The following is a 26,309-nucleotide window of genomic DNA, read 5'->3' as shown; positions in this document are numbered from 1 at the left end:
CTGGATGTCATCCCCTTGCTTAAAGGGGGGCACTATCTTAGTCAGGTGTTTAGTATCTAAACCCTTCTCTCTATCTCTTGGGAGATTGCTGCCACCAGTGGGAGCTAACCCACTCATCTGCTGCTCTCTAGCAAAGGCAAGCTTTTCTTTGGCCAGGGCAAGTTCTTCCCTTTCAATCCTCAGAGTAGCCTGCCTCATCCTAGCTTCATGCTCCCTTCTCTGAGGGGAAGTCAATCTCCTCTGGGGAGAGTTCCTTCTCTTCTGGGAAGAGGCATTAGAGTGCAGAGATCTATTGGAGTCCCTAGAAAGAGATCTATCTCTCCTAACTCCAAGGTTAGGCCTACTTAGGGTCAGTACTGGGGGTCCCCCAGATCCTAGCCCAAGCAAGTCTAAGTTGGCCCTAGTTAGCCTTCTGACTACCTCAAGACCTTGGTCTACCTCGTCCCCAGAGAGCTCCTCTTGATCCTCCTCCTCCTCAACTGCATTGGCAGTGTTGGGGAGGTCTGGATCACCAAGGTGCCCTTCTAAGGCTGGCATACTCCCTTCTCCCTGAGATGCTTTCCTAGCATCATAAGTCTCTAAGAGACCCAAGAGAAAGGGAGTGGTGGGGTTAGGCCCCTGTTTCAATTTCCTGGAGGTACACAAGTGTCTCAGCTCCTGGAAATTGAGAGCTGCATATCTTGAGCTGACCTGTGGAGGGTCAATAACCACAAGGGGAGTCTCTGAAGACTCTCCATGGTTAGACATGCTTTTCTAGTGAGGTGTAAGTGGTGCACTTACCTACACTATATGTTTACCTACTGATCCCTTGCTAGAGTTGTAGTTTAGGGTGTGCTAGGCCCTAGGAGCTACAACAGCTGGTTCAGTAGAACTCAGAGTATTCTAAGCTAAGTTATATGTACCTTTAGTACTTATGTGATCTTTCACAAGATATTCTTAGGATATGTGTGGTAAAACAACAGCAAGCTCAAATCCCACCGCTGCCACCAATGTGAGAAGTTGGCCTGATGTGCAGTGCTCACTATTCTAGTGATCACTATGTATCAGTCCAAACAACCCTTATTGATGATTGGTTGTAAGTCAACCTTATAGACCAGCTATCCTAGTAGCATGGATACGAGCAGTCTAAGGCTAAGACTCTCGAGGGCGTGTTAAGCCAGCTGTTTTACCATCACATTACCCCTTGAACACCAAGTGAAAGGACACCACACAAGTTGTTATGAAAATAAACAGTGTATTTATTTATAACAAGACTACCCTGGCTCTTTATGAGACAGGGAGCTAAGCACACAACAAAACTCTTATAAAAATACTTAAGTTAGCACAGTATATACAAATGCCCGAGGGGCACGGGAAACCATATACTCAAAAAGTGGAATGCGAAATTACTAGCAGGTAAGTACAGTACTAATAGGCTTTGGAATCGCTAGGACTTGACTATAGAATCGTTAGATTACTTCTAGGAGACCCAGGGGACTCGGGTGCAGAGTGTGCACTCTCACGCGGGATGCGGGACAAAGTCTATGATAGCTAGTAAAGTTAAAGTTAGTGTTCACGGGCGAACCCGACCTGGTAGGAAGAAAACGACAGTGGATCCTGACCCTTGGATAGTGAGGCTATGCTGGGGCACCGAAATGCCGAAGTTACCTAGCCCAGGGGCTGCAGCTGCATAGGTCTCAAAAGACGTCGGGAATCCTCGTAGACGAACCAGGAGCCTGGAAGAAAGATGCTGGCAGGCGACCAGTGAAGAGAGTTCGAGTTGATCCAAGCCTGGATCTTGAAGATGGATGACACCTGAAAGCAGAGGGGACCAAGTTCGTGACTACTAGCCAGTAGTCAGGGGCACCAGGAGGCACCGGAGGGTAGTCACCTCGACTAGGTGAGTGGGCGACGCTGTGCTCTGCAGATCTCACGGACCAGGAGGCGTTGTCGGCGACCAGGATGGAGGGGCGAGCTGTCCCACGATGGATGAAGCTGTCGGCGTCGAAGGACCCAGGATTGGGCAACAAAGCCTTGGCTAATTCAAGCCCACGCGGTGGACTCAAAATGGCGTCTTGAGTGGACCAGGAGGGTCCGGGGTGCTCCTCTTCTGGAAGGGAGCAAGAACCAGTCTGGAGCAACCAGACCAGCAGCAGTGATGTCGTCGGGCGTCGTTCAGGAGGCCACAAGCCAGCGGGCTAGTAGCCAAACAACGCGGTGAGCAGCAAAAAGCAGAAGGGCCCCACGCCGATCGTGGAGATGCTGGGGGGCTGATCTTTGGTGCTGGAGCTGCTCAGGGTCGGGGCTTCTCGGACCCCAAAGCACTCGCCAGTAGATTACCCGGCGGGCTTGCTGTGCAGAAGTCGTGCAGTCTTGGCAATAGTCGGTCCCTTGAGGTCTCGTCGCACTCACGGTTCTCAGCTTGGCTGTAGAGGTGAGTAGAGGTCGGAGGTGCCAGGGAAGCCGGGTCTTGTCGAGCTGGGCAGTCGGATTCCGGAGGAAGGACTTGCAGCAGACCGCAGTGTTCTTAAGGTGGTGCCTGCGGATGCAGGGTGACTACTCCTTAGTCACAAGGGAGAATCTTGAAGAAGAAATCTTGATGTCCTTTCGTAGAAAGTCGTGTCTTGATTCCAAAGATGATCTAATTTGGAAGGGGGCCAGTTCCTACCTTTATCTGGGAAAAGGGGGCTGGCACGCGACTAAGTCCTGCCCTATGGGTGGGACCAGGAGGGGGGTGGTTACACCCCTCTCCTTTGGCGGGCTTTCCCCAGGCCAGGGGCTGGAGTGCCCCTGGAACTGGTTTCAGCCGGCCTATGCACAGTCACCTTCCTCTGAAACCCTGCCTACCTAGGATACACAAAATCCTGTCTGGGACGGTGCTGGCACCGCCCCTGGCAGGAAACCCTTTGTCCTTATCTCCTGCTCTGGGAGGACTCCCAGCAGCAGGAGGGCAGACTTGTGTCTCGGTGGCAGCATCCATTTTGTGGAGCGGAGGCTCTGTTTGACTTTAACCGGGGTTATAGGTTACATACATGTCGTGTCCCTCTAGAAGGGTGGAATGCTAACCCCGTCGCCAGAATTGGCGAGGGGTTAGTATTCCAATTCGTATGACACCTTACTCGACATGTTTTGATAAAGCGATACCAGAGTTGGCATATAACCGCGAGGATTATAATGCACTTAAGAGTATATGGTATGCGATATCATGGAAACGGCTAAGGGATAAATCCCGAAAGCCGCAGACAGGCTCAGCTCATGCCAGAGTACCATCTCACACGATTCCAAGCACTCTGCCTTCAGGATTGTTAAGGCCTGCCATAGGAGTGACTGATAGGAGATCTGTGTGTCCATTTTGGGGTTAGATATAGGTATACTATATCTAAAGCAAAGGGTGAGTACACCACCTTGCCCCAGCTGTCGTGCAGCCAGTTGTGTCAGTTTAGTTAGTCAGTCCAGGGGTGGCACAATGCATGCTTCAGCCCCTGGGAGACTTCTGGGTGCACCTCAGCCCTGGGTACAGGGACTTAGAGAGGGCCCAGTGCCAATTCAGTACCTGAGGACAATTTGGATAGAGAGAACAGCTAGGCTGTGGGTCTGATTAGCAGGCCCACAGCCAGGGAAAGTCATAAACCAGTGCAGCAAAAAGCAAAAATCTGGGTGATCATAGGATTGCAGACCCTACTCTCCTACAACTAGTCAGAATGGACCAAAGCATGTATGAATCCAAGGTCATGGAACATATCACAGACACTAACACGTATATGAAATTGGACAATAACCCCACAACTGAATTCATGAAAACGTTAACAACCATTCTAGAGAAAGCATATGAACAGGGCACAATCAACGACAGAACCAAGAATTATTTAATCAAATCCAATCCAAAGAGCCCAACTCTTAGAATGGTACCCAAAATCCATAAAAACCTTATGGACCCACCCATGAGACCTATAGTTTCCACATGTGGAAGCATTCATGAACCAATTGGACAATTGATAGATAAATACCTTCAACCTGCAGTACAATCCATGAGAACATATACCAAAGATACCACCGACTTCATTTTCAAATTGAACAACCTGCACATTAACCCGGAAGACAAACTAATTTTATGCACAGCAGATGTACGCTCACTATACACTTCCATACCACATTCTTTAGGCATAGAAGCAATTGAAAAAGCCCTACTCGACTCCACCATAGACACACAATTCCAGGCATTCCTGATGGAACTCATGCTTTTCACCCTTTATCAAAGCTACTTTAAATACCAAGACACGTGATACCTACAACTGGCAGGCATGGCCATGGGCAATTCAGCGGCGCCTGTATACGCCAACATCTTTATGCAACAATACGAGGAGATTCACATTTTCTCTAAGACCGAATGGACAGACAACTTACTACTACTCACAAGATACATTGACGACATTTTTATCGTCTGGAAAAACACCAAAGAAAAACTAGTAAAACTTCTGACTGAATTCAACCAAATTGAGGAACGTATCCAGCTCACTTGGGAAATATCGGAAACTAGTGTCAATTTTTTGGATGTTAAAGTCTCCGTCAATCAACAGGGATTCGAGACAGACTTATTCACCAAATCCACAGATAGGAACAACATGCTCCACTATACGAGTTTTCATGAATTTAACTTGAAAAAACATCTCCCATTTTCCCAAATGGCACGAGCAAAAAGAATCACATCTGACCCCAACAAATCGATACAAAGAATTGAACAAGTTGCTTATAAATTCCACAATAGAGGATACCCACGTGAAATCATTGAGGAATCCACACACAAAATTCTGAACACAGACAGACAAAAACTATTGCAACCAAGTACTAAGAAACAACAGACCCGCATAGTGGCAGTTTCTAAATATTCAACAGCGAGCTCAAAATTCAAAAGGATCATATACCAACATTGGCCACTGTTAAACTTGGAACCAGATTTCAACCAAATCTTCATGGAACCTCCCCTATTCGCATTCACTAGAGCACGAAACATAGGAGAACTTGTCCAATACAAACACATTCCTACGACCAAATACACTGGAACCAAACCATGTTTAAATTGTGGGAACTGCAATAGTATCATAAAAGGCAATGTAATCAATCATCCAGTGAGAGCTAACACAATAAAACTACAAGTCAATGCTACATGTGATTCAAGCAACCTCATCTATGCCCTGAAATGTCCCTGTGGAAAACTCTACGTCGGTAAGACGGAACGAAAAATCAAGATTAGACTGACAGAACATAAGTCCAACATCCGACTGAAAAATAGCAAATCTTCCATAGCCACTCACCCAACACCACGCCCTAGCTCCCATCGCACGAATACCCCACCCCACACCGTTCGTTTACCTCATTCTCATTATGTTTTATTTGACTTTATTCCAGTATCCTTTCCCTGATGAAGGGGCAGACAAGCCCCGAAATGCATTGGATGTTTATAAAGGACAGTGCCAAATTGTTGAGAATGGAATAAGTTATGAAGATTATTATTGAAATGAAAAGCCAATCATGAACAGTGCTGCTGAATAAAAGCATACTTTACTATTGAAAATTTGTTTGGAACCTCTGTTTTGCGAGAGGAACACGAGTGTGCGCCACAGGATGGGATCAGTGACCCACTGACCTCACAACCCTCTCCTTTCTTGGAAGCCACTGCACATGAGGATCCTGGCCTTACTCCGCCTTCTCCTTTGATTGTTCCTCCTTCTTAATCCTATTCTTTTGAACTCTTCCTTTTGTATTGCTCAGCTTTACATTTTCCTTTCTTCCCTCTTTTTATGTACCTTTAGGTTGTGGTGCTCTGGGATTTTTGTCTATTCTTTCTTGTATTTTTTGTCTTATTTCTTCTCTTATTATTTTCTTTTCCCCTTCTTTTTTCCTTTTCTTCATTCTTCTTCTGTCTTGTATTTTTTTTATAATCTTTTCGTTATCATTGCATTTAGGACTATGGAATATACGTTGTTTTTATATTCTCATATTTATAATATTTAGTGTGATACTTTTCTTCATCTGTACTATTTTTTACTTACCAAAGATTTTACTTTGTATCATTATTTGCATCTGTACTTTTATCTTCAAATTTCTAATAAAAAGTTTCAACACAAAAAATAAATACAGGGTGAAGGCAACACAAAAAAAAAACTGTATGGGATACATACAAAGCAGTTCTGAGGGGGGTGTTATCAAGTATATCCTGGGCACAAGCAAAAAAAATGAAAGAGGAGACCAAAGATCTGGAGAATGAGATACAAAGTTTGTCTGATAGTTTGGAGGGGGACAAGGAGAACCTGATTATAATCAACAACTTAACAGCTGCAAATCAAAATTTAGCAAACTATTTAGAAGCTATACTAAAAAAAAAATGGGATGCCAGTAAATTGGCACACCATGAGTACCAAGAGGGATGTAGTAAGCTTCTTGCGTGGAAAGCAAAGACAGAACAAACGAGAAATTGGATAAAAGACATAAGACTTCCTAACAATGGTAGGATAGTCACTGAAAGTAATGAAATCGAAGAAGCTTTTGCCCAGTTTTTTAATAATCTGTATACAGAAGAGGAAAGTATAGACGAAACCTGTATGGAAGAATTTCTATCTGAGATAGATCTCCCGACTCTCCAGCAAGTAGAAAGAGAGCCCATAAATGGTCCCTTTACACCAGAGGAAATACACCAAGTACTTAACTCCTTAAAAAAATGGAAAGCTGCTGGCCCAGGTTCCATCCAAAATGAAATCTATAAGATCCTAAGAGATGAATTAACACCTGTACTAGTACAATTACTTAACTCCTCTTTCATTGAAGGAAACAGTCCCCCAGCTTCTTGGGAAGAAGCAATAATTACCATCCTTTTAAAACCTAACAAAAATCCGCGAGACTGTGAATCCTACCGTCCAATCTCGCTGTTGAACTGCGATCATAAAATCTATACGCAGGCTATCACACAACGATTAAATAAAGTATTAGGGTCACTTATACATTTGGACCAAAAAGGTTTTATGAAAGGGAGACAGTTAAGTGAGCTGACTCAGGATCTTATTGGAGCTATAGACGTGTCACAAACGTATAAGACACTCCTGGCGGTAATGACATTCGACGCCGCCAAGGCTTTTGACAGAGTTAACTGGAACTTTTTATTCAAGGTAATACAGCGATTCGATCTGGGAGAAAAATGCTTAGTAGCAATTAAAAAAATCTACAAAAATCCTTCCGCTAAAATCTTGGTCAACGGGAATCTGACTCGAGAAATAAAAATTAAAAGAGGGACAAGACAGGGGTGTCCTCTTTCCCAGTTATTATTTAACATGTATATTGAGCCCTTAGCCTTTAATTTAAGAACATCACGAAAAATTATCCCGTTTAGCTATAACGGATGGGTTAAAAAAATAGGGTTGTACGCTGACGATCTCATGGTATACACTGGGGATATAGAAAAATCTTACTCAGAAATTTGGCTAGAGATAGAGAGGTTCGGAAAGGTCTCAGGATACCTGTTAAATCAACAAAAACAGAGTTAATGAAATGGAATATAGAGTTTGTAAGTACCTATGAAAAGAAGGAGATAAGGTATCTGGGAATCCAAATAACCCAAAACATAGATAAAATTGCACAAGTTAATTTTGATAAGGTCACAAAAGAAGTTAGCTCACTCCTAAAATCTTGGGGGGCTATATCTCTTTCTTTCCTGGGTAAATCTAATTTAATAAAAATGTAAATTCTTCCCAAATACACCTTTTTATTTAACACCATTCCCCTTGAGTTCCCATAAAATTGGTTTAAGAAGGCGCAGGGTCTTTTTACAAAGTTTATATGGGGCAATAAGAGTCCTAGGATTTCCCAGAAAAAACTTAGAAAGAAAAGAGAGTACGGCGGGATTGCTAACCCGGATCTTTATTTGTATATGTGTGCATTTCAGCTAAAAAATTTCAGACAACTAATGATGGAACACAGTGCATTTTCACCCCTTTTTAAAGCACTTACACGGTAAGTATCTCAACAAGCCGACGGTTTTCTTCAAAAATTTGGCAATTCGAAATTTTAAAAAAAAGTGAAGTTGAAGACTCTGCTGACATCTGTAAAACTTTGGTCTCAAGTAAGTCGCCTCTTAAAAATTCCATACTATAACGATATTACCCCGATCTGGAACTCTACGGGGATACCAGCATGTTTGACAGACGCTTTGGCGTGGCCTTTGGGAAACTGTGTAATTTTACGGTGGGGCCAATTGTTAATCGATGGAGATCTTATATCTTGGCCACATTTATCAACTGTAACTGGAAACTTGATTTCAAAGTTTAAATACTACCAATTATCAAACTGGTCAAAAGCAGCTGGAAAAGATCTGAAAGGAAATTCGTATTTACCAATAAAGATCTGCTCAAAAAGTAATAAGGGAAAGGAGGTGGCAGACTGGTACTGGCTATTGGTACAAAATGGAGAAGAGGAGCAGGCCTCATTTATGGAAATTTGGAAGAAGGACCTGCCAGATGAAGATCTTGAATCTTTGGGGCAAGTATCAATGTCACTTCTTTGGTCATGTATAAATGCTGCACCATTAAAAGAGAACCACCTTTTTACAGCCCATAAAGCATATTGGACCCCGCGGAGAATCTCAAAGATGGGAAATCGTGAGATCAAGAAATGTCCTAAATGCGGAGAAAACAATACAAACGAGGTCCATATGTTTTGGAGCTGTCCGGTAATTCATGAATATTGGAACAAAGTAGGTAAGATCATATCAGATGTTATGGGGTCAGAAATAAAATTAACCTCGAAATCAGTAATTTTTGGGATCCTTCCTAGTGGAGGGGGGTGACTTAATATTAACAAAGAAACACAATGCCTTGTTTTTTACCCTGATTTTGCTAGCACGAAGGGAACTGTGTATTAAATGGATATTAACATGTCCTCCCACAGAGAACGAATGGATTAATTCCATTCAGAGGACGGCACGATTAGACCAAGCATGCAATTACACAAAAAAGACCAACTATTGGGAAATCTGGGATAACTGGGTGGAGACAGGGTCTTGACACACATTTTGAGGAATTGGGTTTTAAATATTTTAGTCTATTTTCATTGGTTTATGTCTCTGTAACCACAATGTAGATCCTGGTGTTTCTGAAGTCCTATGATTAATAATATGCTTCAGATATGGTCCGGGGGACTAGTCTGAAAAGGGCCACTCACTGGTAAGTGAGAATATATGGTCCGCCTTCCTTCTCAAGATTGTGGTTTTGAAACCCTAAAGAAGTGTCGAAGGTGAGGCTCTGGAGATACATAGTATCCTTTCTCCCCCAAGGGGGGGGGGGGTAACCGGACCGGTAATCAAAAATATCATCCTTCAGACACCAAAAAGGGTCAGAAAAGAACCATATATCTTGTTTTGAATATGGAAGCATATTATCTTTAAATGAGGACAAAAAAAGATAAACCGTATAGAGTAAAAATCTACTCATACATATGGCTTTTTACATGTGCATGAGTTCTCATAAATGTCGATATGTATGTTTCACCAGTCAGGTTGATGTCAGAACTAATCTATTAGAATCCATCTCAAAATATCATGTTCAATGCGGAGATCCCGCCTCTGGTGTTTAACTGTGCGCGCATGTTCAAAGAAAACAACTCATATGTAGCTTATCATTGAAACCCATAGGGGTCATTGTACTGAATTTCTTAATCCAATGAATCTTTCTGTGTAACAATGTTTTATTGGGATCTACACAAGCTTTGAAAGATACAATTTCTAATACAAGAAATCGTAATTGCGCTATATTGTGGCATTGTTCAAGCCAGTGGACCACTAGGTTAGAGTTCTTATTCTTGATCCGAATAGTGCTTTTGTGCTCAGTTATCCTAGTTCTAACTTTTCTTTCTGTTTTTCCTATATATTACAGGCCACAAGGACATTTGATGCAATAAATGATGTTCATGGTATTACAATCGGCTGAATGGTTGAGCGTCACTGTTTCACCAGTTCTGGGGTGTGTAATGCTGTTGCTTACTATCACGTTGTTGCAGTGCACACAAGTGTGACTTTTTCACATGCCCAACGAATTTCCATGATCTGTTTTAAAGCTTGATGCTAACAGTTCTTTGATATTTTTAGTTCTGATGTATGCAAATATTGGTCGATGGTTGAATACATCATTAAATTCAGGTTCACATCCATGTGTGCCATACATACAAACTACTGCCTGTGGTACAGGTAAGTCACCCCTCTAACAGGCCTGACAGCCCTAAGGCAGAGTGGAACATGTCAAGCTGAGGTCATAGCTGCAAGAGCAATATGTCCCTACAGTGTATGTGCCATTCACAGACACTGTAAGTGCAGTGAAGTCATTTTGAGTACATAGGCTGGGAGTTTGTCAACACAAACTCCACAGTTTGGTATCAAACTTTCCAGCATAATAAACTCACATTGATGCCAGTGTGGGATTTATTGTAAAATGCACTCAGAGGGCATCTTAGAGGTGCCCCCTGAAAAACAACCAACTACCTAGTGTACAGCTGACTGGTCCACACCAGCCTGCCACACACAGACGGTTTCTAACCCCCTGAGGTGGGAGCCCATGTGCTGTCATGTGTCAGGAACAAAGCATGCTTGGGGTGGAGGTGCTTCTCACCTATCCCTAAGCAGGAATAGCATTCATGGCGGTGAGCCTCAAAGGCTTCCTGCATTATGTTATGCTAGCCGAGGCCTCTCCAGGCAGTGGAGATACCCGCCACCCTAACTAAGCCCCATTTTTGGCAGCAAGGTTGGCGGAAAATTAGAAGTCAGGAGAGGTGTGTCCCCTCTCAGCCAGGACCATCCCTAAGGTGTTCTGAGCTGAAGTGACCCCCTCCTTTGAAAATCCTCTATGTTGGATTGAAAGATTTTAGCCAATCAGGTTAGGGGATGCCCCCTCCCAAATGGGAGGGATCATACAAATGGTGTAGTCACCCTAAAGGTAAGTAGCCCATTGGATACTACCTACCAGTACCTGTAATGCCCCTAAATTCTGTATTTAGGGGCACCCCTGAACCTTGATCCTCAGATCTGCGACGACCTAAGAAGAAAGAAGACACCCCGGAAGCTGACCCTGCAGAGAAGGCTGAATAAGACGATTGCCTTGGCCCCAGCCCTACTGGCCTGTCTCCATCTTCGAAGAGCCTGCAACCAAAAGGCGACCTATCTTGCAGCCAGCGACCTCTGAAAACCCAGGGAGGACTGCTGCCTTTGAAAAAGACTCCAATCTTCGTCCATAAGGAAACTACTCCAAGGACTCCGGATCAAACTGGAACCGCAAAATCTATTTATAATAGGGGATTTAAATAAAGAGGTTTGGTCTAGCATCCTCACGGAGGCAGAGAAGGCCGAAAAGGTACCCTTTAAGAGTGCCCAGAGCAGAGCCCTACTGGGCAAGGGGCAAAATAAAAAGTAGAACTTGAGAGATGGAAGCAGACCAACCTTTCTGTACAATATTTTACAAATGTGTTCCACCGGCATAATTACACGGTCTTGGTGGAGGGCTGCCTAGCCGCCAAAATAACATTGCAAAGTTCGGGAGGAAGGTCGAATGCTATTAACTGCCGGCGCACAATCTCCACACAAGAAGGCGTAGAGTTGACAGGTTTGGGTGGAGAATCCTCTCTAGCTGCTGCAGCAAAAGATTTTCCCAAAGAGGCAGCCTAAATCGGAGGATTGATGCTAGACTGGAGAAGCTTTGGATACCATACTCTCCGTCCCCAGTCCGGAGCCACAAGAAAGACTTGGGCCCCGTTGCTCCTGATCTTCTTAAGCACTCTGGGCAGGAGTGGTATGGGTGAAAAGGACTATAGGAGGCCTGAGCGCCACTTAAGACAAAAAGCGTCTCTGAGCGACAGTTGCTATGGAAACTCAAATGCACAAAGCAGGCTGATATTGCGCATTTTAGGCACAGGCAAATCGATCTAACAAATGCTCTCCCCACCGCTGACAGACGCCTTGCGCCACCTCCGGAAGGAGAAGCCACTCATTATCCTCTAGACATTGACAGCTGAGCTTGTCCGCCCTGGCATTCAAGAAACCTTCCAGGTGTTGAACCACCAGGGATATGAACTGCTGTTTCAGCTATGTCCAGAGACACAGTGCCTTGTGACAAAGGGTCCAAGACCCCACCCCGTCCTGTTTCTTGCAGTACCATGTCAGTGGTGTTGTCCTAGAACATCTGAACCAGCTTTCCCTTGATGGAACGAAGAAAAGCTTTTAATGGCAAGCAAATTGCTCGGAGCTCCAGCAAGTTGATGTAGAGTTCGCATTCCGCCGGAGACCAGAATCCTCTGATCTCCACCTCTCCTACCCTAGGAGTGACTCATCGGTAACTACTGTGTGATATGGTTAGGAAGGTAGAGGAATCTGCCTCTAACCCAATCGTGGTTGGTAAGCCACCTCTGCAGGTCCTGTGTTGTTCCCTCTGCTAGCTGGACCAGAGATTCCCCTGATGCTGTGCCCACTGGAACTTCAGGTTCTATTGCGGAGCCCGCATATGCAATCTGGGATGTGTAACTAGCAGGATGAAAGGGACTATGAGACCCAGAAGCCTCAGAGTCAGTCTCACCGAAATCCAGGATAGAGGCTGAAACATTGGTATCATAGCCTGAATATACTGGACTCGCTGCTCAGGAGGATAGCCCCGAAACTGAACTGTGTTCAGAACAGCTCCAATGAAAGGGAGCGTCTGAGAGGGAGTCAGGTGTGACTTCGGTATGTTGATAGTGAACCCCAGGGAAGGCAGGAGGTTTGACGTACTCTGGAGGTGGAAGACAACAGCCTGGGGCGAGCTCGCCTTCAACAGCCTGTAGTTGAGATAGGGAAAGACTGGCACACAGATCTGAGCAGATGAACTGCGACCACTGCCATCACTGGGGTGAAGAGAAGCACCGTGAACTGAATGCAATTGTAGCCTACCGTGAACCTCAGGTAAGCCGATGAGCAGGCAGGACAGGAATGCGAAAATATTTGTCCTACAAATCCAACGCTTCCATCCAGTTTCCGGAGTCTAGGGCAGACAAGACCTTAGCCAAAGGGAGAATCTTTACCCTTTTGGTGAAGTAGTTGAGCGCTTGCGGATCTAGGATAGGACGAAAGCCCTTGTCCTTTTTCAGGACCAGAAATTAGCGGAAATAGCAACCACAGCCTACTTCTGGCCCCAAAACTCTTTCAATGGCTTCCTTGGCCAAGAGAGTCCTGGCTTCCTCCTGAAGCAAGTTCTGGTGGCCCTTCATCAGCCCGGCTTAAGATGGAGGCATCAAGGGATAGTTCTAAGGGGAGGGAGTATCCCCTTCAGACTATCTGAAGAACTCACCTGTCTGACATGATGTTTTGCCAGTGGCGGAGGGGATGGCTGATCCTGCCACTAACTGGCCTTCCATGATCTTGAAGGGCCTGATTAGGGGTCGCAAACAACCACTGTTTTGAACAGAGATTTCTAAATGCTGCTTGTGCACCACAATTACTTTACAGCACTGAAAAGCAAATGTCTTCACTGCTGAGACCTAACAGTTGTCTCAGTCTATTCACACCAATAGTATTCATTTATTCCTACTGTAAGAGTATAGGACTCATATACAACATAAAATCGCATAAAGGTAACTGTCAGTAAAGGGAAGGTTTTCACCTTGGGAAATAGGACAGTTTGATGTGTACATACACCTAGAGTTCCGGGGGAGATAATGTTAATTAGAAATGATAATTAACATACCGATTCTCTTTATTGTTACAAAAAATAATCACAAAACGTCGATTGCAACCCTTGAATATGAAAAACGAATTTTGGATTCCAGTCTTCCTGCTGGCGTGCCTCAGGAAGAGGGAGGCACAAACTTTAAGAGTCTAATACCTGGAAATATACACAAATCTCTTTTTTAAGAGTCTAATACCTGGAAATATACGCAAATCTCTTTTAAAAGATCGCCATTTTGTCAGAGTCTCTCGACTTTCACTCAAGTGGATCCTTGTGATTACTGGAAACATTACTGGAAACATTACGGTGATTGCACTGGTAAATCACTACTTCTGCCTTCAATTTGTGAGGTTTTTCAAAGGAAGTAATAATGCTTGATGCATTGTAATTAACTATTTCCACCACCTCGTCAAACTAGACCTTACCGCATTTTGCTTTCATTGAAGGCGGGCCTGCTTCTTTCTACTTGCGAAATGTGTGAGCTACTTGGTCTGTCTTGTTCCTCATCCTTGCCTCCAAATTCTGCTTCAGACATTGGAACTATGACGTAAATAAAAAGAAAGAGCCTTGTATTATGTATTGCATATTTGGCTCGCAACTTCCTGCTACGGTCTGCAATCTCATACCAGCATTACTGCATTAGAATGACATTTCCAGGAACTCCATTATGAATAACAGCTCTGTCAGGGTTAGTTCCATAAGTATATTCATATTTAGCTGTTCACCACAATGTTAGGAACATTTTGACAGCATTTACATCATCTCTCAACATGGTAGAAACGATCAAACTGAACCCACTTCAAATGTCTTCGATTTTTAGCTCTACGTTTTCTATTACTGTGAAATTGTACACTTTCCCTTTCACCTCTCTGGTTTCCACTTTAACGTTCATTATTTTGCGAAAACCTTTCCCCAGTCCCCCTGCCTGCTCCTATCCCATGGAATGATCCAGTTGTTAACCACTTGCCCCAATGTGCTCGCCCCTCAATGCCCATAAGTGGACTCCCTGTTTTTCTCCTCGCCCCTCTTTGCCCACCCGACTAAGCATCACCTTCATTTAAGGAATACTGTACCTGGCAGGTTTTCATGAAGGTATGTTAGTGAGGTGCAAACTTAACAGTAAAGGACCACAAACTCAAGTAAATCAATGTTTCCTCAGTACAGTGTTTTTGAAAACAATGCCATTGGTAGTCTTTTCCTAGAATCTGTTCACAGCAATATTACTATTTGCTGTCATCCAAATTAAGCATTACTGTATATTACCTAGTATTCAGAAAGGATATATGACATTGTGTCGTTCCTGGAAAAAGGATAGTGAGCTGTACCGAGCGATCAAAAGCCATTGCAAAGCTCAAAGTTCGGTCTTTGCAGTTAAATGACAATTGTAATACTTTATATTCATTTTTAATACAAGTGGGTAAAATAAAACAATTAACAGACATCAGCAAGCACACACCCTTATGAAGTCTACTGTTATTAAACCTTTGACCGTTCGGGTGTCTACACACTCATGTCCCACACACCTTCCCGGATGTTTGTACAATTATTTTTTACAAACATTAGAATGGCACTTCCCTTAACGAACCAGTTACTTACCTTTGATAACTCCTTATCTGGTAGAGACTATCTAGCCACAGATTCCTTACCATAGAGTGTTCCCCAGTAATCAAATGGATCCTGATATACATGTGGCAGCTGCATTTCTAGATGTGGCCAAAGTATTTTACTCTATTGAAAGGATATATATTTGTTACAGTACACAAGAGAATACGTATGGACAGATACGTTCTGAAGTGGATTGAATTGTTTTATACAGGCCTACAAGCAAGGAGAAAAGGGAATTCCTTGTTGTCTCCTTCATTCCTGATAAGCATAGGGATGTGCAGGGGTGCCCCATCACTCATTATTTTTGCCATTGCAATGGAGCCTCTGGCTTGAATACTTCGGGAATTCCACAATCACTGGGGTATACAACTGGGTACACACCAACCATTGTTATCAATGTATGTGAATGATATTCTGCGTAGCGTAAAAAACCCAACATCAAACTTGGAACGGACTCATGAAGATGGCAATCCTGCCTAAACTCCTCTATTTATTTATTTAATATTCCCAATTTCTCTAAACAAATAATTCTTTACACAACTAAAATCCCTTATGATTAAATTGATATCGGCCGAAGGTCAGCCTAGAAGAGCCTGGTCCAAGATGCAACTGCTTATTAAACTAGGAGGGTTTGCTGTCCCCAAATTTGAGTTATACTACTTGGTGGCCTAGGCTCAGTTTGCCCACCACTAAGATACACAACACCTTTGGGAAACTAAACCTGGAAGAGGGTCTGTTTGCCCCTGTCCCCCTATGACACACAACTCTATTACACCATTCATGCCCTAAAGAAGTAATACATACTGTTAGCCCCTTCGCTGCTAGGCCTTTTTCCCTCATGTGCTAAACCTTTTTTTTTTCTATTAGGGGTAGTTTGCGCTTAGGCCCCTGTAACTTTTTGGCTACATAAGGTATCCAGAGCACATTTGTGTCCTTTTCTTCCATCATCATGAGGATTCTAAAGGTACCCAAGGTTTGTGGATTCCCCTTTGGGGACCGAGACATTAGCCAAAATACAGCAAAATGTAATTTTTTTTGTGGAGAAATGGGAAAAAAATGCTGCAGAAGAAAGCGTCTGTTTTTTCCCTGCAAATGGTACCAATGAAGCGTTTACGGTGCTAAAATCATCATCTTTCCAGCTTTCAGGAGCAGGCAGACTTTTGCCAGAAAACCAACATTTTCCACACAGTTTCGGAATTTTACAGGGACATAGCCTATTTTTCCTATTTTTTGTGCTCTCAACCTCCTTCCAGTTAATGGTAGAAATGGGTATGAAACCAATAATGGACCTTGACAGCTATACATTGCTGAAAAACTCTGAATTCAGCAAGGGGTCACTTGTGTAGATCCTTCAAGCTTGTTCTATATAAACTAACAGTTGAAATTAAAATAAATATTGAAATGGAGTTTAAAAAAAACAGCCATTTGTGCCTATGTTTTCACCTGTGTCTTCTTTTAAGAATGGTAGATTTTTTAAAGCCATATACCGTTACGTCCGCTGGACCTTTCTGGTTGCCAGGATGTATAGGACTTGTAGGTTCACTAAGCAACCAAGGAACTCAGATTCAATAACTGAGCTGTACTTTGTTATGGTTTTTCATTGTGTATCGGGTATACATATGGTAAAATATAAAGAGTGAAAAATAGGTATCAAATGATTCCGAAATGGGAACAAAATATGGAGTTTAGAAGCAGTGGTTATTTGCACATGTCTAAATTTGTGGGTAACTCTACTAGCATATTAATTAGAAGGATATTTTTTCTTTATTACTTCTGTTTTACACATTGTCTTACATTTTGGAAGGCATAAATGCATAGAACGTCAATTGGTAATAACACTTGTTCTACTATTCTGTGTTCCCCTAAGTCTCTCGATAAAAATAGTACCTCACTTGTATGGGTAGGCCTAGTGCCCGCAACAGGTAGCGGTCCAAAATGCAGTGTGGCCACATCACATTTTTCCAGTGAAAACGGACCCTTTTTAGGTCGAGGACCGTAGGCTGCGCTTGCGCAGTCTCCGGGAGGAGATTTAATGTTTTGGAGTATGGGGGCTTGAACCCGCCTCTCTCCTCCATTCTCCTCCATTGTCTGGCTTCCTAAACGGAGTCCAACCATTGGAGGAGAAGGGAGTCACTCCAATAAAGCCCCGTCTCTTTCGGATTCGGGGGCGTGTTTTTGGCATTCTTTTGCCCTGTGACGTCACACGTCACTCAGAACGCCTAAACACGCCCCCGAATCCAAAATTTTCGGATGTTTGCGGGCGCCATTGTTGCCCGACCGCGTCTGGCCCTTGCATCCCCGCCGCCGCCTGCCAGAGGACTGCAGTGTGGCCTGTCTGCCGGTTTTATTTATTAAATTCACTGGGAGCCTACCCGGATTGTCGCCGCGAGTCGTTCGAGCCCCCCCCGGGTCGCCGCGCTGCCTGCGACGACCTGGGAGTGCTTCTGTTCAAAACCATAAGCGGACGGGAGCCCACGCCGCGCACCAGTGAGGGAAGGAGAAAAGAAGAAGCCCGCAGCCGGCGCCTCCCACGGGGCTCCCAGGAGTGAGGGAGAGCCCCGTGCTGCCCCGCAGTCTCACCGGTGTATGCAGCTGTTTGCGGGTCTCAGGTAAGCCATCTTGTCTCTGCTTGTTGTCTAATGCTTGTTTTTGTTCCTTTTACAGGTCCCCCCCGGCCCGTGGCCGTTCCGTGCAGCATCGTGCAAGGAGTGTTTTGCCCGGTATGTATGCAGCTGTTTGCGGGTCTCAGGTGAGCCATCTTGTCTCTGTTTGTTGTCTAATGCTGGTTTTTGTTCCTCTTACAGGTCCCCCCCGGCCCGTGGCCGTTCCGTGCAGCGTCGTGCAAGGAGTGTTTTGCCCGGTATGTATGCAGCTGTTTGCGGGTCTCAGGTGAGCCATCTTGTCTCTATTTGTTGTGTAATGCTTATTTTTGTTCCTTTTACAGGTCCCCCCCGGCCCGTGGTGGTTCCGAGCAGCGTCGTGCAAGGAGTGTTTTGCCCGGTATGTATGCAGCTGTTTGCAGGTCTCAGGTAAGCCATCTTGTCTCTGTTTGTTGTCTAATGCTTGTTTTTGTTCCTTTTACAGGTCCCCCCCCCGGCCCTTGGCCGTTCCGTGCAGCGTTGTGCAAGGAGTGTTTTGCCCGGTATGTATAAAGCTGTTCGCGGGTCTCAGGTAAGCCATCTTGTCGATGTTTGTTGTCTAATGCTTGTTTTTGTTCCTTTTACAGGTCCCTCCCGGCCCGTGGCCGTTCCGTGCAGCGTCGTGCAAGGAGTGTTTTTCCCGGTATGTATGCAGCAGTTTGCGGGTCTCAGGTAAGCCATCTTGTCTCTGTTTGTTGTCTAATGCATGTTTCTGTTCCTTTTACAGGTCCCCCCCGGCCCGTGGTGTTCCGTGCAGCGTCGTGCAAGGAGTGTTTTGCCCGGTATGTATGCAGCTGTTTGCGGGTCTAGGGTAAGCCATCTTGTCTCTGTTTGTTGTCTAATGCTTGTTTTTGTTCCTTTTACAGGTCCCACCGGCCCGTGGCCATTCCGTGCAGTGTCGTGCAAGGAGTGTTTTGCCCGGTATGTATGCAGCTGTTTGCGGGTCTCAGGTAAGCCATCTTGTCTGTTTGTTCTCTAATGCTTGTTTTTGTTCCTTTTACAGGTCCCCCCCGGCCCGTGGCCGTTCCGTGCAGCGTCGTGCAAGGAGTGTTTTGCCCGGTATGTATGCAGCTGTTTGCGCGTCTCAGGTAAGCCATCTTGTCGATGTTTGTTGTCTAATGCTTGTTTTTGTTCCTTTTACAGGTCCCCCCCGGCTCGTGGCCGTTCCGTGCAGCGTCGTGCAAGGAGTGTTTTGCCCGGTACGTATGCAGCAGTTTGCGGGTCTCAGGTAAGCCATCTTGTCTCCGTTTGTTGTCTAATGCTTGTTTTTGTTCCTTTTACAGGTCCGCCCCCCCCCCCGGCCCGTGGCCGTTCCGTGCAGCGTCGTGCAAGGAGTGTTTTGCCCGGTATGTATGCAGCAGTTTGCGGGTCTCAGGTAAGTCATCTTGTCTCTGTTTGTTGTCTAATGCTTGTTTTTGTTCCTTTTACAGGTCCCCCCGGCCCGTGGCCGTTCCGTGCATCGTCGTGCAAGGAGTGTTTTGCCCAGTATGTATGCAGCTGTTTCCAGGTCTCAGTTAAGCCATCTTGTCTCGGTCAGCTGACCCCACTGTCCTGACAAACTATCGACCAATATCTCTGCTCCCTGCCTTCTCCAAGCTCATGGAAAGGCACATACATTCTGCTCTCACCGTCTTCGCCGAGGAAAACGACCTCCTCCACCCCACACAATCGGGTTTCAGAGCAGGATTTTCTACGGAGACCGCGCTGCTGGGTGTTACAGAAAACATTAGGAAACTCTTGGATGAGGGACAAACGGTCGCACTCATTCTATTAGATTTGAGTGCGGCGTTTGATACCATCTCTCACAATATTCTCCTGGCCACACTAGAGAGAAACGGTATCCGCAGTGATGCTCTGAAGTGGATTAAGTCCTTTCTAACCGACAGGACGTTTCAGATCAAATCTAGCCTTGCCTGCTCAGACACTTTTCACGCCCCACATGGAGTACCACAGGGCTCCATTCTGAGCCCGCTGTTTTTTAATCTGTATCTCAGGCCATTGGCTGACCTAGCGGACTGCGCAGGACTAACCTAATGACCTACGCTGACGACTCCCAAATCATCTTTTCATTATCAGAGTCAAATACCTTAGTTCCCTCTCATCTCAAAAATGGGCTCCAGAAAATCTTCAACTGGATGACCATCAACCAGTTGAAATTAAACGGCGATAAGACCGACATCCTCCTACTAGGAAAAAATAAAGAACTCTGGAATTCCTCTCATTGGCCCCCCGAGTTGGGAAATCTCCCCACTCCAGCAACCCAGGTAAGAAACGTAGGCGTCATCATTGATAATGCTCTGTCAATGAAACAGCAGGCAAATAAAGTCGCAGGCCTATGCTTCACCATAATAAAATGGCTGAAAAAATTATATGTATGCTGCCCCCCGTTACACAAAAGACCGTAGTCAACGCATTAATTACATCGCGTATTGACTACGGCAACATCCTCTACCTGAGTTCAAACCAAGCAGTCATCAAGCGACTTCAACTGATCCAAAATTCAGCTGCAAGACTCCTATGTAGAATACCAAAAAACGCAAGAGTGTCAAAATATCTGAATGATCTACATTGGCTCAGGGTAGAACACCGTATCAGTTTCAAAGCCCTGAGCTATATGTTTAAGATCAAATACCAAACGGCACCAACCTATCTGCAAACATTAGCCACTCCTTACCTACCAGCACGAAACCTGCGCTCCCAAACTGCAGCAAATTTCGCTGTTCCCAGGTTTAGATTGCAAAGAACTGGTGGAAGATCGTTCTCCGTCAGAGGACCTATCCTGTGGAACACACTTCCCTTACATATCCAGGAAGAGGAAAACTACGCCAGCTTCCGGAAAAATATAAAAACGTGGCTTTTTCAGAAACAACTGTGCTAAAACTATGCTCATCATATACCTCCGTTCATCCTTATGCCAACGGCGCCGGGAAACCCTTCTTGGGTAGCTGCACGCCATACAAATGCAAAAAATAAAATAATAAAATTAATTTGTTGTCTAATGCTTGTTTTTGTTCCTTTTACAGGTCCCCCCCGGCCCGTGGCCGTTCCGTGCAGCGTCGTGCAAGGAGTGTTTTGCCCGGTATGTATGCAGCTGTTTGCGGGTCTCAGGTAAGCCATCTTGTCTCTGTTTGTTGTCTAATGCTTGTTTTTGTTCCTTTTACAGGTCCCCCCGGCCCGTGGCCGTTCCGTGCAGCGTCGTGCAAGGAGTGTTTTGCCCGGTATGTATAAAGCTGTTCGCGGGTCTCAGGTAAGCCATCTTGTCTCTGTTTGTTGTCTAATACTTGTTTTTGTTCCTTTTACAGGTCCCCTCCGGCCCGTGGCCGTTCCGTGCAGTGTCGTGCAAGGAGTGTTTTGCCCGGTATGTATGCAGCTGTTTGCGGGTCTCAGGTAAGCCATCTTGTCTGTTTGTTGTCTAATGCTTGTTTTTGTTCTTTTTACAGGTCACCCCGGCCCGTGGCCGTTCCATGCAGCGTCGTGCAAGGAGTGTTTTGCCCGGTATGTATGCAGCTGTTTGCGGGTCTCAGGTAAGCCATCTTGTCGATGTTTGTTGTCTAATGCTTGTTTTTGTTCCTTTTACCGGTCCCCCGCGGCCCGTGGCCGTTACGTGCAGCGTCGTGCAAGGAGTGTTTTGCCCGGTATGTATGCAGCAGTTTGCGGGTCTCAGGTAAGCCATCTTGTCTCTGTTTGTTGTCTAATGCTTGTTTTTGTTCCTTTTACAGGTCCCCCCCGTCCCGTGGCCGTTCCGTGCAGCGTCGTGCAAGGAGTGTTTTGCCCGGTATGTATGCAGCAGTTTGCGGGTCTCAGATAAGCCATCTTGTCTCTGTTTGTTGTCTTATGCTTGTTTCTGTTCCTTTTACAGGCCCCCCCGACCCGTGGCCGTTCTGTGCAGTGTCGTGCAAGGAGTGTTTTGCCCGGTATGTATGCAGCAGTTTGCGGGTCTCAGGTAAGCCATCTTGTCTCTGTTTGTTGTCTAATGCTTGTTTTTGTTCCTTTTACAGGTCCCCCCCGGCCCGTGGCCGTTCCGTGCATCGTCGTGCAAGGAGTGTTTTGCCCAGTATGTATGCAGCTGTTTGCGGGTCTCAGGTAAGCCATCTTGTCTCTGTTTGTTGTCTAATGCTTGTTTCTGTTCCTTTTACAGGTCCCCCCCCGGCCCGTGGCTGTTCCGTGCAGCGTCGTGCTAGGAGTGTTTTGCTTGGTATGTATGAAGCTGTTTGCGGGTCTCAGGTAAGCCATATTGTCCCTGTTTGTTGTCTAATGCTTGTTTTTGTTCCTTTTACAGGTCCCCCCCCGGCCCGTGGCCGTTCCGTGCAGCGCCGTGCAAGGAGTGTTTTGCCCGGTATGTATGCAGCTGTTTGCGGGTCTCAGGTAAGCCATCTTGTCTCTGTTTGTTGTCTAATGCTTGTTTTTGTTCCTTTTACCGGTCCCCCCCCGGCCCGTGGCCGTTCCTTGCAGCGTCGTGCAAGGAGTGTTTTGCCCGGTATGTATGCAGCTGTTTGCGGGTCTCAGTTAAGCCATCTTGTCTCTGTTTGTTGTCTAATGCTTGTTTTTGTTCCTTTTACCGGTCCCCCCCGGCCCGTGGCCGTTCCGTGCAGCGTCGTGCAAGGAGTGTTTTGCCCGGTATGTATGCAGCTGTTTGCGGGTCTCAGGTAAGCCATCTTGTCTCTGTTTGATGTCTAATGCTTGTTTTTGTTCCTTTTACAGGTCCCCCCGGCCTGTGGCCGTTCCGTGCAGCGTCGTGCAAGGAGTGTTTTGCCCGGTATGTATGCAGCAGTTTGCGGGTCTCAGGTAAGCCCTCTTTATTTTCTTTCTTATGCAATGCGTTTTTTTTAATTATAACTTTACACCATTTCGTCTCTTAACATTTTTTTTTTAAGTTAACCACTGTTTTGGCCTGTGTCGAATATACTGTTAACTGTTTTTTTTGTTTTTGTTTTGTTGAATCTGCGACAATGCTATCTTTGCGGACATTGGCGAAGCTATTGTACTGTCGGTCGGGTTGCGGCAAGTTCCCGGTAAGTGTATTCAATTTTATTTTTTTCCTATCTTCTACTTACAATATAGTATTTTATTTACGTTATACTTTTCTATGCTTTTATGTATTTGTACTGCCTTTCTTGCTCACTTCATGCATTTTTTTTTTTTTTACAGGTCTACCCTGGGTCGTGTCGTCTTCGTGCACTAGCGTGCACAAACTGCTTTGTTTGGTATGTATTTTGTACTTTATGGCCACAGGTAAGCCCTCTTTTCTTTTTTTATATAATGCATTTCATGGCTTTTATAACTTTACCCCCTCGTTGCTTGTTGGTTTATTTAGTTATGGAAAGTGGTTACATTGCCTATATTCATCCTTTTTATAGTGAAAAAATGCACGCTTTTTACCCAAACATTAGTCCTGGTTCTGAGGCGACCCTAAGATATAATTTTTCTTTCTTCATATGGGAATGATTAGAGGCCTGTGATTTTATTTCGGGTCATACTTTTATTGCAGTGCCATTGTGAGAGTAAGTTCTTCTTAAACATGCAATAAACATTCTTCAAGTGAATAAATGTATGGGGTGCGTGTGCTTTAGCTATTTGTCCTGGCCCTCCCGCCCCATTCACCGATCAGAGCACTTCAGGTGCAGCCATTTGATAACATTTGATTATCTCCATAAAGGGGTCTGCAGTCGCCCCGCTCTGCAAGAATGGCCAGCAGCTCAATGCACTGCCCTTCTCGTGCCCTCCCCGGTCCCTACATCACCGAGCACAGCCATTGGCCACCCCAGTAGTACTTTTTGGTGATTGGTTTGTGATCTGTCGGGTGGCGGCAAGGAATGGACAGCCTCGCTATGTGGACTTTGCAACACCAAACAGAGGCCTAATATCCCCTTGGAATGGTTACCTTGGAAACACCATCGTTAATTTGCCATATCCTTACTTGAGCTTTGATCCGAGACAACTGACTAGCATCATTATGTTTTCATTATTAGTGTCATTATGAGCCAGTTTTGAAATAATTATAGGCTAAGGGTGACAGAGGCGTTTGCTGCGTCTACTGTCATTTATTTATTTTGTTGTTACCAAAGCCCTTCGTGGAAACTAGCCTTTTTCTGAAGTAAATGTTAGCTATTAGCGCAACCCTGCTTAGCTAGAAGGTAAGGTTGGCGGCCACCAATTGTGTGTTGACGGGGAAGGGTATGTAATAATTTACACACTAAATAGTAAATAACAAGAGGTACGCAGTTTATAAAATCTGTGTGGGCATAAACCTTCAGTTTGCTGAGATGTTTGACAATTTGGCTGATGTTCTAGGAGTACCGAACATTCTGTGCAACATTTGGGATTTGCAAATGTACATTTTATAATTCTGGAAAATCCATGTGGTGTTTCACCAATTTTCTTTATAATTTCTTTCCCATGGAAAACATTTTACTATGTAAAATATTATAAAATAGGGGTTTTCATGACGTCTTCCCACACTTTTTGTGCTGCCTACTCTTGTATTGTTAACTCTAGGCATACATTGGAAGTGCAGAAAATTGTGGTTAAAGTATTGCAAAGGTTTGCGGTTATACGTAAAGCATAGGCTTCATGGCTGTACATTCTATATGCATTGCACACATCTATGACATTCGGGTGAGACCACCTACTTCCCTTCCCTAGGGTGTCGCTTTCAACTGCGGAAAATCCACAGATCTCGCACATTGTCTGCATTTATAGCTGCACATGTGAGTACCCGCAGATCCTGACTTATCAGTCATTCTGATTTTACTTGCACAAGTGCCACATTTCCCTCACATGACTTTTAGTTATGTGCAGAAAACCATTTGTGAATTGAGTCATCTGTTTCTCAGGCATTCTATGTCTTCATGTTTGTACTGCTGCAATGCCCTTGGTGTCCCAGTCAGGTCTCGAAGGCTCAGTGGACTAATACATCCACTAAAGGGATCTGTGTTTGATGTAATGATCACTGACAAGTTTGCAGGACCATTCAGTTCCATTGAGTTGGGAAACCATAAACATGTTTTATCTGTCAGGGAGTACTAGGATATGTCTCTATGTGAACATGTTCTCTGCAAGTACTTTGGTTAGATTATTTTATCAAGCAGAAGACTCAAACGTTTTAGTTCTGCACACTGTCACACAGTATATAATTGGCCAAAAAGTCTCAACACAGCAGGGCTGGCACTTACAAAAAGGTGAGAAAACGCAGCAGCCTAATGGTGATGCCAAATATCAACAAAAGCATCGTAAAATTGTGAATATTTGGTTTATTTTACATTTAAGTGGTGCTGTCTTGATGCAAAATTGCAGTTTGCCTGAAGCAGCACTGATAAACCTTTGGAGTTGTGTTTAGTTGTAAATGACTTATATGTTTAATGAGTTTCTGTTCACTTTAAATAATTTACAATGAGGGATTACTGTACAAAAATCAATGAGCCACAAGTTGATAGTGTCTATTTTTTAGTTCTCGCCTGCAACTGCGCATGCGCAGCATACGCTCTCGCTTGCGAGAAATATTGTGTAGAAGGGACCTGCAGCGCGTGGTTCTGTCTGTGTGTGTGGCTCTGTCTGTGTGGCTCTGTCTGTGTGTGTGTGTGGCTCTGTCCGTGTGTGTGTGGCTCTGCCTGTGTGTGTGTGTGTCTCTGTGTGTGTGGCTCTGTGTGTGTGTGTGGCTCTGTGTGTGTGTGTGGCTCTGTCTGTGTGTGTGGCTCTGTCTGTGTGTGTGGCTCTCTCTGTGTGTGTGGCTCTCTCTGTGTGTGTGGCTCTCTCTGTGTGTGTGGCTCTGTGTGTGTGTGGCTCTGTGTGTGTGTGTGGCTCTGTGTGTGTGTGTGGCTGTGTGTGTGTGTGCGGCTGTGTGTGTGTGTGTGTGTGTGGCTGTGTGTGTGCGTGTGTGTGTGTGTGGCTGTGTGTGTGCGTGTGCGTGTGTCTCTGTGTGTGTGCGTCTCTGTGTGTGAGTGTGGCTCTGTGTGTGAGTGTGGCTCTGTGTGTGTGTGTGGCTCTGTGTGTGTGTGTGGCTCTGTGTGTGTGGCTGTGTGTGTGTGTGTGTGTGTGTGGCTCTGTGTGTGGCTCTGTGTGTGTGTGGCTCTGTGCGGATAGCTTTTTTTGTAGGTGGCTCTATGTGTGGGTGGCTCGGTCTGTGTGAGGGTGGCTCTGTGTGGGTGGCTCTGTGTGTGTGGATGGCTCTATGTGAATGACTGTGTGGGTGGCTCTGTATGTGTGTGGCTCTGTGTGGGTGTAAATGCAATAGGTCATGCATATGTGAGTGATTAAGCTATTGGCATTGTAAATGTCAATGCCATTTATTTAACGATTAAGCTATTGGCAATGTAAATGACAATGCTATTTATGATTTTTTTTTTTAAATAAAAAAATGTCATGA

General features: G+C 44.9%; 1 protein-coding gene across 1 annotated transcript in view; it reads right to left on the bottom strand.

Moving 5' to 3' along the window:
* Positions 1–26,309, bottom strand: part of SYCE2 (synaptonemal complex central element protein 2) — a 427,934-nt gene that overhangs the window by 368,327 nt on the left and 33,298 nt on the right. The window contains exon 2 of the mRNA XM_078657991.1: positions 14,129–14,243. Within this exon, the coding sequence (XP_078514117.1) occupies positions 14,129–14,243 (115 nt within the window). The remainder of the gene's footprint in view (positions 1–14,128; positions 14,244–26,309) is intronic.

Source organism: Lissotriton helveticus, chromosome 1_1, assembly GCF_964261635.1.
Source record: "Lissotriton helveticus chromosome 1_1, aLisHel1.1, whole genome shotgun sequence".
Taxonomy (NCBI): Eukaryota; Metazoa; Chordata; class Amphibia; order Caudata; family Salamandridae; genus Lissotriton; species Lissotriton helveticus.
Note: the sequence above shows the minus strand (reverse complement) of the source record. Positions and strands in the feature narration are given on the sequence as shown.